Consider the following 12,494-nt stretch of genomic DNA (forward strand, 5'->3'; position numbering starts at 1 on the left):
GTCTCAAGAAGATTGGAAAAACTGCTTTGACAAATGGTTGGAATGAATGCAAAAGTGTATTGACCATAAAGGAGAATACTTCGAAAAACAATAAAGCAGTTTTCAATGCCAAATTCCTGTTTTTTCATTGTTAGGCTCAAAATATAAATAGTGACCGTCGTAGGTCATATTCTGACCATAAAAGGTCAAATTTCAAACTCACCCAAACATGTTCATGTAATATATCAAATGAAAGGTATGGACGAGACAAACTGTTTCGTGATATTTTTAGGTCGGAATATCGATGTCAGAAGTAGTCTTGTGGGGTAAAGTTAATCAGGCTAAATTTGTATACACGGGAGTTGAAGCGGCGTTACACCATTAAAACATCTGGCGCAACTTTCCCAAGTCCTGGAGTGTGTTGATTTCGTGTTGGGTTAAAGAATGAAGTCTCTCATAGTTCATGAACACAACTATATATTATAACAACAGATATTATATACACAAAGACACATGTTATACGACGACGAAGTACCACCACTTGTGGTCGCGTCGCGCTCGCTCACACACACACACGAAGACAAAGACACTCGAGTTCAGTCAGTCCTATTGCGTCATGCATATGACACGTACACATGTACTTCACGTGGCAGACCTCCCTGCCATCTAGCGAGCAACTCTAACATCATTTTTAAATTTTAATTATATTACAGTACTGAACATCCTCCCCCACCTTGAAATATACATTTCAACATATTTTTAACCTTTAACACAATGATTATAAAATTGAAATTACAATGTAGACTAACATATATAAACACTTCATACATAACTTCTGATATTGAATATTTGACATTAACATATAGATTTCTCAAGTTTACTTCTCTACTTCAAATGGTAGCAATGATAATTTCATGATTGGTCTCTTACACAGTCCATTTACAGTCTTCACTGTTGCTGATCGCACTCTTCCATCGCGTCCGGCATGAACCTCTACCACTCTCCCCAGTTTCCATTCTTGTGGAGGGATGTTATCTTCTCGTACAATAACCATGTCGCCCTCTCCAAAGTCTCGATGTTTCGAGAACCATTTGGGATGCTGCTGAAGTCTGGACAGATATTCCTTTGACCACCTCTGCCAAAAATGTTGCGTAAGCTCCTGCATTAGCTGCCACCTTGATAGTCGATTAAGAGGAGTCTTGTTGAAGTCCCTTTCTGGTGCCGCCACTAAAGAATCTCCAATGAGGAAATGACCTGGAGTTAAGGCTTGCAAGTCATTTGGATCCTCTGACATTGGGGATATTGGTCGTGAGTTGAGGCACGCCTCAATCTGCGTGAGAACAGTGTACATTAATTCAAATGTAAGAATTGTGTTTCCAACTACTCTCCTCAAATGGTGATTTACAGACTTTACACCTGCTTCCCAAAGTCCACCCATATGAGGAGCTCTTGGTGGATTAAAATGCCACTCGATCCCACTGGAAGCAATGAAATGCGATGTGGTTCCATCTCGTTCTGTCACTTCACGTAGCTCCTTCAGTTCCCTACTTGCTCCAACAAAGTTAGTACCACAGTCGCTATACATATCACTAGGTTTACCGCGACGTGAGATGAATCTCTTGAGGGCCGCTAGGAAAGCCGCTGTAGATGCATTGGACACCATCTCTAAGTGGATAGCCTTAGTACTGAAACAAACAAATAAAGCTATGTATCCCTTGTATTTTCGAGCACTTCTTCCAACCATATACTTCAACTGAATTGGGCCAGCATAGTGTAAAAACGGTCAACTAACAGTCACTCTTGGCGGTGGCAAATTACTCATTATCTGTTGTGATGTCACGGAAGCATATCTGTGGCAGATGACACACCTTCGCAGCACTTGACGAACCTTGTCTCGGCCATTTATTATCCAAAATGTTTGTCGCAGTGTTGACAGGACAAGCTGCAGACCTGCATGTAAGTTAATGATGTGCTCGTATGTGATTAACAGCTTTGTTAAATTGTGTGATTTTGGTAGCACAATTGGATGTTTGACGTTATGCGGAAGGTTACTATGCTCCAATCTTCCTCCTACTCTAATCAACACCCATTTCATCAACAAATGGATTCAAGTATTGTAATTTGCTCTTTGAAGGTAAGGTCGCTCCTTTCTTGAGGGCTTGAATCTCGCACGAAAATTCTTCTTTTACTAATTCAACCAATGCTAACCACAGCTCTGATGCGCTCAATGGGCCACGAAGCTTCTCGTCCCTATGCTTGGCATTGAATGCAAAGCGCCTACACCATGCTGCAACCCGCTGCAATTTACTCAGCGACGAGTAATTCTCAAATAATGTATTTTCTGCTGTCCTCATCATGGCTACAAATGACTGTCTCTGCTCTGATGTCACTTCATCAGTATCACATGTGTAAGACTGCTCCACTGGCAACACTGAATTTCTTAAAAATGGGGGGCCAGTCCACCATAAGGGATGATTAAGTAAAGCCGAAGTCGAGATTCCACGGCTCGCACAGTCTGCTGGATTTTCCTTGCTAGCAACGTATGCCCACTGTATTTCTCCTTCTTCCTGTATCTTCGCCACACGGTTTCCCACAAAAGTTTTCCATCTGCTAGGACAAGCAGCACTAATCCAAGACAAAACAATTTTCGAGTCAGAATACGCTGTCATGATTTTCAAGTTGACAGACAATGCTTTCTGCACTAAAGAAAGGAGGCGAAATAACAGCACAGCTGCACAGAGTTCCAACCTGGGAAGGGTTATAGCTTTAAAGGGGGCCACCTTTGTTTTGGATGCAATCATCTTCACTTGCACCTGCCCATTAGCACATACACATCTCACGTAGACCACTGCTGCATAAGCTGCTTCTGACGCGTCGCAGAATCCAACCAAATGAATCTCCATGGTGTGTCTAGGAATAATGCATCGCTCCACTCGGATATCTTTCAATTGTGGCATATCCTGGCAGTATCCAACCCACTCTGCAGCCAAATTGCTTGGAAGCTTGTCATTCCAATCAAGATCCAACTTCCAAAGCATTTTCATAAACAATTTTGCCTTCACGGTCACAGGAGAGACAAAACCTACGGGATCAAACAGCTTCGATATCTCGGAAAGAACCAGTCTTTTAGTTATAATCGCTCGTTTGCTCGGATTCACCACATCAAAATCACAAGTAATCCATAGAAGGGTTCCACTGTATGCCTAAAGTTTTCTTCGCGTCTTCTCCATTAAATTCGAACTGCAGATTTGTTTCCAACAAGTCACAGGGAATAATGTCCAGCACTCTCGGATCGTTTGACCACCACTTCCGAAGCTCAAAGCCGCCCTTGCTTAGTAACTGTGTCAATTGATGATACAACTCGATTGCTTCTTCAGTAGAATTGGCTCCTGTTAGAAAGTCATCCATGTACACATGACTAAGTAAGCTCTTTGTGGCGAGAGGATAATTCTCTCCTTCGTCATTCGCTAACTGTCGAAGCACTCTTGTGGCGAGAAAACCTGCAGGCTTAGTACCATAAGTAAGAGTATTTAAACGGAATTCCTTGATTGGTTGTTCAGGGGTCTCTCTCCACAAAATCAACTGAAAATCTCTATCTTCATACGCGACCTCTACTTGTCTATGCATCATCCGAACGTCAGAAATTAAAGCAACTGGATGGCAACGGAATCGAATCAAAATAGGAAATAAGTCTGGTTGTTGCTTTTCACCATTCATAAGTACATCATTCAGGGAAAGTCCACTACTTGTCTTGCAAGATGCATGAAAAACTACTCTCAGTTTAGTCGAACTGCTGCTTTCATTTGTTACACAATGATGTGGAATGTAATAAGATGTGGGGGGTACCTTGGGGGCCTCATCCTCCGCCACTGGTGTCATGTGTTGCAAGGTGAGATATTCTTGCATAAATGCTTGGTATTGTTGTTGTTTTACTGGATCTTTCTGTAATCTTTGCTCTTGTGATAACAAACACTTTCTTGCTCTCTCTTTAGAGTACCCCCATTCTTCCCAATTGCTCTGAAATGGCAAATTTACAACGTAACGTCCATCTGTTTTGCGACGATGTGTAGTTTCAAAATGCTCTTCACATAAGTGCTCTTCTTCTGTTACGAACTCTCTCTGCGGCAATTCTTCAATCTCAAAGAATTTTCTTAATGACTGGTTTACATTATTTTCTTCAACTGACACATGAAGAGAGGTGAATGAATGTTTTGAAGTTTGTTGCTTTACTCCTCCGCAAATAACCCAACCTAAGCGAGTTTGAATGGCAATCGGTTCTCCTTCCTTGCCTTCTCATTTTCCTCTCATTAGCAGCGACGCATATATATCACACCCGAAAAGAAGGTCAATGTTTCCCTTTGTATGAAATGTGGGATCAGCTAGGTCAAGTCCGCGTACGTGACTCCAGCTCCCTGTGTTTTGAATAGTCACATGTGGCAGCGGTGACGTAATCCTTTTCACCACCAACGCAGAGGTTGTGTAGGAGTGTTTACCATCTCAGGACTCAATCGTGATATCAACAGCTGAATGTGACTTCCCAACGTTAACAAAAGAAATGCCTGTTACTGACACAAACACACTCTTTCTTTTCAGACCTAACATTTGAACTGCATTGGCACTAATAAACGAAACCTCACTACAACTATCCAATAATGCACGGAAAGGCTGACACTGGTTATATTTATCCTTTATGTTTGCAATTGCTGTCGGAAGTAAAACTTCAGTGCTCGATTTACCTTGATCGGATGCTAAATGTGACATCACAATCTGATGCGAAGTTGCCCAACTTCCTTGGGGGGAGGGGGTCACTTCACGATGAAGGGATGTATGGTGTTTCTTATTGCAAGTACGGCACAAACTAGCGTTGCATTTACTCACCTTATGAAAGGAACTAAGGCAATTTTAGCACAAGCCACTACTTTTCACAAATGCCTCTCTCTCAGGCTCTGATAGGCTATTATATTGATTACACTTATACAGCGGGTGGGACTCCTGGTGACATTTAGGGCAACACACTGACACATGAAAAGAACTCGCATTTCTTTTGGCACTGGAATCACTAAAGGGTTTTTTCACTGAGTATCCTTGTTGTTTGGGGGGTCTAGAAGATGCTGACAACACACTCGTATCGAGGAAGGCTCGTAGCTGCTCAAACGTCGGAAGTTGATCGGCTGACACACTAAGCTCCCACTGCTGTCGGGACACACTGTCGAGCTTCTCCACGGTATGGAAAACCAAAATTGCATCCCAGTGTTGAACTGGAACTTCTAGAACTCTGAGTACACGAACACACTCAGTTGTTACGTCCGCGAGTTTTCGCAAGGCAACCGCTGATTCTGTCTGAATGCAAGGTTGCGACACGAGTCGTTGATCGTGTCATTCACAAGAACGTGCCTTTGCTGATATCTATTGTTCAAAATTTCTCACGCTTCTTTGTAATTTGTGTCTGTAATCGTAATAGATTGCAACAACAATGCAGGTTCACCACGTATACTAGACTTCAAATATTGAAGTTTCTGTGCAGGGGACAAAGAGTTATTATTATGCACAGATGCAACGAACAAATCACGAAACGACAGCCACTGCTGTAAGTTTCCCGTGAACACAGGCAAGTCCAATTTAGGTAGTCTTACGTCACTACTAGCTTTAACCGACGATGCACTGGCAGCCATTGCCACACCCTGCTGCTTTTGAGCACGATACAATGTCACCAACATCTGCTCTAATCGGTCTTGAATCGAGCTGATTTCTGCATCAAACTCCGCAAACTGCTCATCACTGCACTCGGAAGACAGCTCACGTAAGAGTTTCTGAGTGTCCTCTGTTAATTGCACGGTTTTGTTGATGTACACAGTGACGCTCTCTTGTGAAAGGTCATCTGACGCAACCTTGTTTTCAACATGCGTAACTTCGCGTTTCAGGACACGTTTGCACGAAAGTATCTGCTCCATAGCTCACAACACTAACACTAGTCCAGACACAAAAGTCAGAACACACCCAGCATGGGAGATAATGCACAAAATTCTGCTGGTTACATCAATTCACTACACGTGGCACGTACGGGGCAAATCCGGGTTTGGAGGACCATGAAGCGGCGTTACACCATTAAAACATCTGGCGCAACTTTCCCAAGTCCTGGAGTGTGTTGATTTCGTGTTGGGTTAAAGAATGAAGTCTCTCATAGTTCATGAACACAACTATATATTATAATAACGGATATTATATACACAAAGACACATGTTATACGACGACGAAGTACCACCACTTGTGGTCGCGTCACGCTCGCTCACACACACACACGAAGACAAAGACACTCGAGTTCAGTCAGTCCTATTGCGTCATGCATATGACACGTACTTCATGTGGCAGACCTCCCTGCCATCTAGCGAGCAACTATAACATCATTTTTAAATTTTAATTATATTACAGTACTGAACAGGAGTCCTACATAGTACCATCCAAGAAGCAAAAAAAGCATTTTTAAAACATTTAACTGTATGGAATGATAATATCAGACATCCATGCAAAATCAATCAGTCATAGGTCTGAGAGAAAAACTAGTCTAGCTTCATACTCACCGGTATTCGAAGTAAACTATTTAGTACAAACCGCTACTGAAATCTAATCTGATATTGAACCAAATATAAGTAGCATAATCAGGACAAATTATGATTTCTATGAATCTCTGTGTCACACACAATTAAATTATTGGCCTTGTACTTGCAAGTATGGGAACTAGTATCTTCATTAATCTATACCGATACTCATTTGGAAATTCTCAATAAACATACAGACTTGTGTTCAATAGACAGCAAGACTTTAGTCTCATAACTGTTAGGGTGTACTTTTACACTTTAAATATATACAGCATCAAGTTATTGGACGAAATGCACTCTCCTTATGAGCCGTCCTAAATTATAAAAGGACAAGAAAACAGAAGAGCTTCATACAGATTACAGAACCAGTTTTCTGACGTGTTTCTGTAAAGGAAAATAACAGAACTGTATCCGAAACTTGCAAACATTCAGGGATCTGACATTACATATATTCGAATCAAACCTAACTTAGCCTGACCTACATAATACATGTGAATATTTGCGAGCTGCTTCAAAAATAAAAACTCTTGTAGAAAATAGGTCAGAAAGCACTCGTTTCAACCATGTACAAGGGCAAATTAAAAAACATTTAAACAAACTACTGATTTGTAATAAATATTCCGATGTTGTACATGTGAATAGCACGAGTTTCGTAGGTTTGGAAATTAACTTACAGGAATGAAAAGAGAGCATTTTATGCAATATTGATTTAATGATATCAGATATAATCTATATTAAGCTACGTATATTTTATGCTATAGTAATGATCTCAAAACGGTGGTTATTAGGATTATGCCTAACGTAAAATATAACATTCTATTCTGATTTTACATTTACAAAGAATTATCAACTTCGTTTGGAAGTTAAAAAAAAGTCATGCAGTGTTTAAGAAATTGATAGGTTCAAGCGATATTCTCACCGAAATTGCATCAGAAGATATTTCTTCAACATGTAAATAAATTATACATTTTGCCTATATTTCAAACATTTTGCTTTTGATGAATAATATTAAGCAACAAGCAATTAAATATCAAGACTTACCTTCGAGCTGGTTCAGCTTTTAAACATCCTCCGGGGAATATTTGTTCCCTTGTTCTCGTATCTGTACGGGATTCGATATCCTCTAGTAGCTTGGTTTGATTTTCACTCTTTCAAGAACTTGCATTGATCATAGTTAGAAAGCACGGAGTGAAATCTCGGCAACAGTGTTGGGTAAAATCTGCATCACGGAGTATATTGCGACAAAACGCCACTTCAAAAATTTTAATGATAAGCACTACTCTCTGAATGTATGAATGTTTTTATTTTTTTCAACCATATTTACTCATGTATAATGCACACTTTTTTCCAAAATTTTTGCCCCCAAAATCTGTGGTGCGTATTATGCACGGAATAATTCAGACACCCAACATGAAACCATACAAGGTCATTCCATGATTTTTCATGTTTAAAGAACCCTATCATGTTATATATCATTGTAAAGCTTGAATCCTGCAGTGGAAACGGTATTCCATACAAGATAACGACATTAATGTGAAATGCGGTTGAAATAAGTTCATCAAAAAATGAAGAAACGTTCCGATTTTTATGGTACTTTGGATAAAGGAAAACTTAAGGAAAAAGATAATAAAAATTAAATGTATTACTGGCCAAATAATATGACATACATGGAGAGTGTAAATTCCTTAATGGAAGAAATCTTGTGCTGCTAACTGCTATTTGGAAGGTCCTGAATGTGCGTCATATAAATGTTATATTAGTCACGGAAAAAAAAAGTATATATTTCAAAAAAGAAGGAATGAGCAATTGAATGGTTATGACGTCATTCACTCTTGATCAGCATAGCAACAGATTTACAACATACAACTAAGAAAGCCATTTCTTGAAACTGGACTGTACTGCGCATTATATACGAGATATAATTTTTTGTCACTTTTACCCATCCAAAACCAGTGCACATTATACACGCACTATACACACGTAAATACGGTATTTCAGATGCTTGCAGGAAGAACATGTGATCTTTGTTTCACCACGAAATCTTCCATACTAGTCATAAAAGAAAGAAAATGCACTGGTATTAACAAAACTACCACTTCAGCACCATCTGTACGCAGCAGTTTGAACATGACGGAGACCTTATATTTTGTTATTTACTTAAATCCCTTCAATCGTAACAAAATTATAAGGTTCACATGTTCTAGTGAATAAAACAATCTTTTATATTGGAAAATTTCTTTCTTACCGAATCTATATTAGTTGTACGGTTATCCTTAGAAATTTGGGTCTATGCTTTAGCATGACTTTAGAACCCCCTTAACATGTACTGTTTCGATTTTATGGTTGTGGAATTTGATATGCTCTGCAAGTCCGGTGGTGGATTGGGCCGTTTTTGCATTTGATAGGTGCTGCTGAATTCTCTCACTGATGGGCCTCATGGATCTGCCGATGTAATGAGCCTTGCACTCGCATTCAGCATCATACACACTTGGGTTGTTGAGGGTGGAGAGGAAGTATCGTTTGTTTGTTTAGTTGGTCAGCTATTTTGAAGGTTCGTTTGTGCTATTTGGATGATGTAGGGGCGGGGGGCTTTAGTAAGGCAGTTGGATGGCAGGGGAAGGCACACAACTAAAGATATCATTATTATTAGAACACAGTTTTTGTGTTCTCAGGAAAAAAAATTAAAAATACATTATCCATTGTTGTACAAGCATTTTCTTAATTGGCATGATGTACTTTTTCCCCCACCCCCACCCCCAATGGACTGATATTTGAATTGTTGTCATTTGCCGTCCTTTTCAGAAACCGAAAAAAAAATACATTGTTATTCATGGGTTCGCAAGTGAATTTTATGTGAGGATGTGATACATTCAACAATTTAAATATGTCCATGATGGTGTTTCTCATTTTTAGCAATAATTATCAAAACATCAATTTTTTTTTATCTGAAATAATAATAAAACAGACTGCTTGTTTCACAGTTAAGTTGCTATATTACGACAATGTAACATTGACAACATCCATTGTATAACTGATTCCTGTTAAATTTTAACCATTGTTATAACTATCTTTAACCTCTTCCCTGTGTTCGGCGTAATATTATGCCCTTGATCACTATAGCTTATTCTGTGTTGGGTGTAATATTATGCCCGCGAAAATCTCTGACTGAAGTAACCTTTGTTGAACAGAATAATAAGTTTTTTGTTGGTGAAACATGCGTTTTGCTATTGAAGAAACAATGACATTTTATTTATCACGATTTTCAGTGCCGACAAAGAAGAAAAAGAAGTTCAGAGGAAAATAAACTGTTTTTGTGTTATGCTGACAAAGTGCAAACGTGACTTCCTTTGTGTGCCGCATTTAGTCAGTTACTTTATGTTCATTTTTTTTTGTGATGCATTATTTGAACTGTTGGTGATTTATTTTTAGTTTATGAGTTTCTAATAGTATTGTCAATTTGTCAAACAGGATTGCAAAATATATTTTCCCTCATACCTATTGAAGATATTGCAATGAAACTTGGCGGATGCATTACGTATAGACAATACTATTTTTCAAGGTAGATTATAATCTGGTACCTATATCCAGGGCCAGTCCAGATGGCCCCAAAGTTGCCAAAAGGGATTTTTCGGAGGGAAATTTCCCAAATTAGTATCTAATAGTAGTGTCAAACAGGATTGCGAAATATTTTTTCCCTCATCCCTATTGAAGATATTGCAATGAAACTTGGCGGACACATTATAGATAGAGGCACATATTTTTGGTAAATAAAGCAAAATTTCTGTACAAAAACAGTCAATTTCGGGTTCATAAGGGGTAAATAAAATGACATTTTAATGTTATAACGGTGAAAAAGCAGTACATAAAATGACAAAAATTTAAAACCCATTACAGGTGCACGTCATAGTACCACGCTGTTTCCCCGATTAGAAAATGCTCCTTGGAATGTTAAAACTTTAAAACTGTGAAAGGAGCAGTTTCTAATCGGGGAAACAGCATGGTACTATGACGTACACCTGTAATGGGTTTTTTAACCACACACCTTTCACCAATCCTATATCCTGTACCTATGGAGAGGTCGACGTGGTTATGAATTATATATAACCTAAACGTGTGCATCCCGAAACGTCGCAGTAGCAACATAGATACTCGTAAAGCATAAGTTATTAATATATTTATATTAAATTTGTGAGTAATTCGAACAACTTTCATCATGAATTAATATAAAATGACATTTTGGTTTTAAAAATGTGAATATAATCCTAAATTTGATTTAAAAACTGCACTATTACACAAAATAAACATATCCCTTGTAATAGCACATTAAATCATTACCAGAATATAAGTTTATTCCTGTATAAAGTAGTCCATTTTTGCTTCTCAAATGTTTGTAGGAAAATTAATCACTTTTCCATGAATTGAATAACTCGCAGGATAATTCAGACTTCAGAAAGTGTCGGGTCTGTATATAAACGGTTAATTTTCGTGTTTAAGAGCCTATTTCGCATTTTGCACCATTTCGTGACAAAACAGGGTAGGAAAATGCACCTCACACCTTTCAGAAACCTGAAAAATTAACATTACAATGTCTTATTTCACATTTTCGTCAAAAACTAAATATGCATGCCTCTATGTATAGACCATAGTATTTTTCAAGGTAGATTATAATCGGGTACCTATATCCAGGGCCGGTCCAGAGGACCCCAAAGTTACCAAAAGGGATTTTTCAGAGGGAAATTTCCCAAATTATCCCCGAATTACTCATACTTGATGTACACATGGGCTTGGTACCATTTGAAAGCCTGTTCTATTCTGAAGAGAAAGATGTATGAACCATGATACTCGGATGAATTGTGCTGAAGCAGTGGCTACTTAAAAATATTACTAATCAAACTCAAGAAAAAAAAAACAGAACGGGAAACCATTTTGCCACAAAATTTCACAGGGAAGGGGTTAATCAAACTAAAAATAAATGTCTGATGAAGAGTGTGTTTGTGTTCTCCTGAAACTTCACAACAAAAAACTGTTTTTATGTTTGTAATAACCATAGGCTACAAGAGAAATAATGACTGTACACCCTCAACTTTCCTAGGCAACTATTCTGAGATGTTGTATTGCATTGGATCTAAAGGGTGTTTTTTTAGAGGCGGAGAACTGTAAGTTAAAATAAAACACAGAAAAATTATTTCAATATCCATGTAATTGGTTGTACTTTACAGTTCATGTTATGGCATTAATGTTTGAATATGATTTCAGGCATGTGGCCACCGCAACTGGCACGTACATGACGTAATCTGGAGGTCCAATTTTCACACACTCTTCGCAGTACATCAGGCTGTATGTCGGCAATAATGCGTCGAATATTGGCTTCCAAGTGCTCAATTGTTTCTGGTTTATCGGCGTAGACGTGCGACTTGACGTATCCCCAGAGAAAATAATCCAACGGCGTCAAATTGCACGAAAGCGGTGGCCAGTTAACAGGGCCATTGCGTGAAATTACTCGGTCGTCGAACGTTTCTTGCAGTAAATGAATTGTGGCATGCGCTGTATGACAGGTGGCCCCGTCCTGCTGAAACCACATGTCTGCCACATTCATGTCTTGCAATTGAGGCACGAAAAAGTTAGTAATCATGTCTCTGTACCACCACCGTTGACTGTCACTTTCTGACCAAAATCATTTTTGAAGACATACGGACCAATTATTCCACGGGCCCATAGAGCGCACCACACGGTCACCTTTTCTGGATGTAATGGTGTTTCGACAATGGCTTGTGGATTACCATCACTCCAAATGCGGCAATTTTGTTTATTGACATAACCATTATGAGCACCGTAAATTGCACGTAATGCTCGATGAGTTTGTCGAACGGAACCATGATTTTCAAAATAAAGTTGCACAATTTGCAACCGTTGCTCCGG

At 39.0% G+C, this 12,494-nt stretch overlaps 3 protein-coding genes across 3 annotated transcripts; all 3 read right to left on the bottom strand.

Moving 5' to 3' along the window:
- Window positions 1-856: 856 nt before the first annotated feature.
- On the bottom strand, window positions 857-1,642 carry LOC145992451 (uncharacterized). Its single transcript, XM_083128835.1, has one exon. The coding sequence runs from the start codon at window positions 1,640-1,642 to the stop codon at window positions 857-859; it is 786 nt and encodes a 261-aa protein (XP_082984961.1).
- Window positions 1,643-2,054: 412 nt separating this feature from the next.
- Window positions 2,055-3,017, bottom strand: LOC145992452 (uncharacterized). Its single transcript, XM_083128836.1, has one exon. It carries the CDS (start codon window positions 3,015-3,017, stop codon window positions 2,055-2,057), a length of 963 nt encoding a protein of 320 aa, XP_082984962.1.
- Window positions 3,018-3,147: 130 nt separating this feature from the next.
- LOC145992453 (uncharacterized) lies at window positions 3,148-3,606 on the bottom strand. Its single transcript, XM_083128837.1, has one exon. The coding sequence runs from the start codon at window positions 3,604-3,606 to the stop codon at window positions 3,148-3,150; it is 459 nt and encodes a 152-aa protein (XP_082984963.1).
- Window positions 3,607-12,494: the final 8,888 nt, after the last annotated feature.

This window comes from Lepisma saccharinum, chromosome 9 (genome assembly GCF_977018435.1).
Source record: "Lepisma saccharinum chromosome 9, izLepSacc3.1, whole genome shotgun sequence".
NCBI lineage: Eukaryota > Metazoa > Arthropoda > Insecta > Zygentoma > Lepismatidae > Lepisma > Lepisma saccharinum.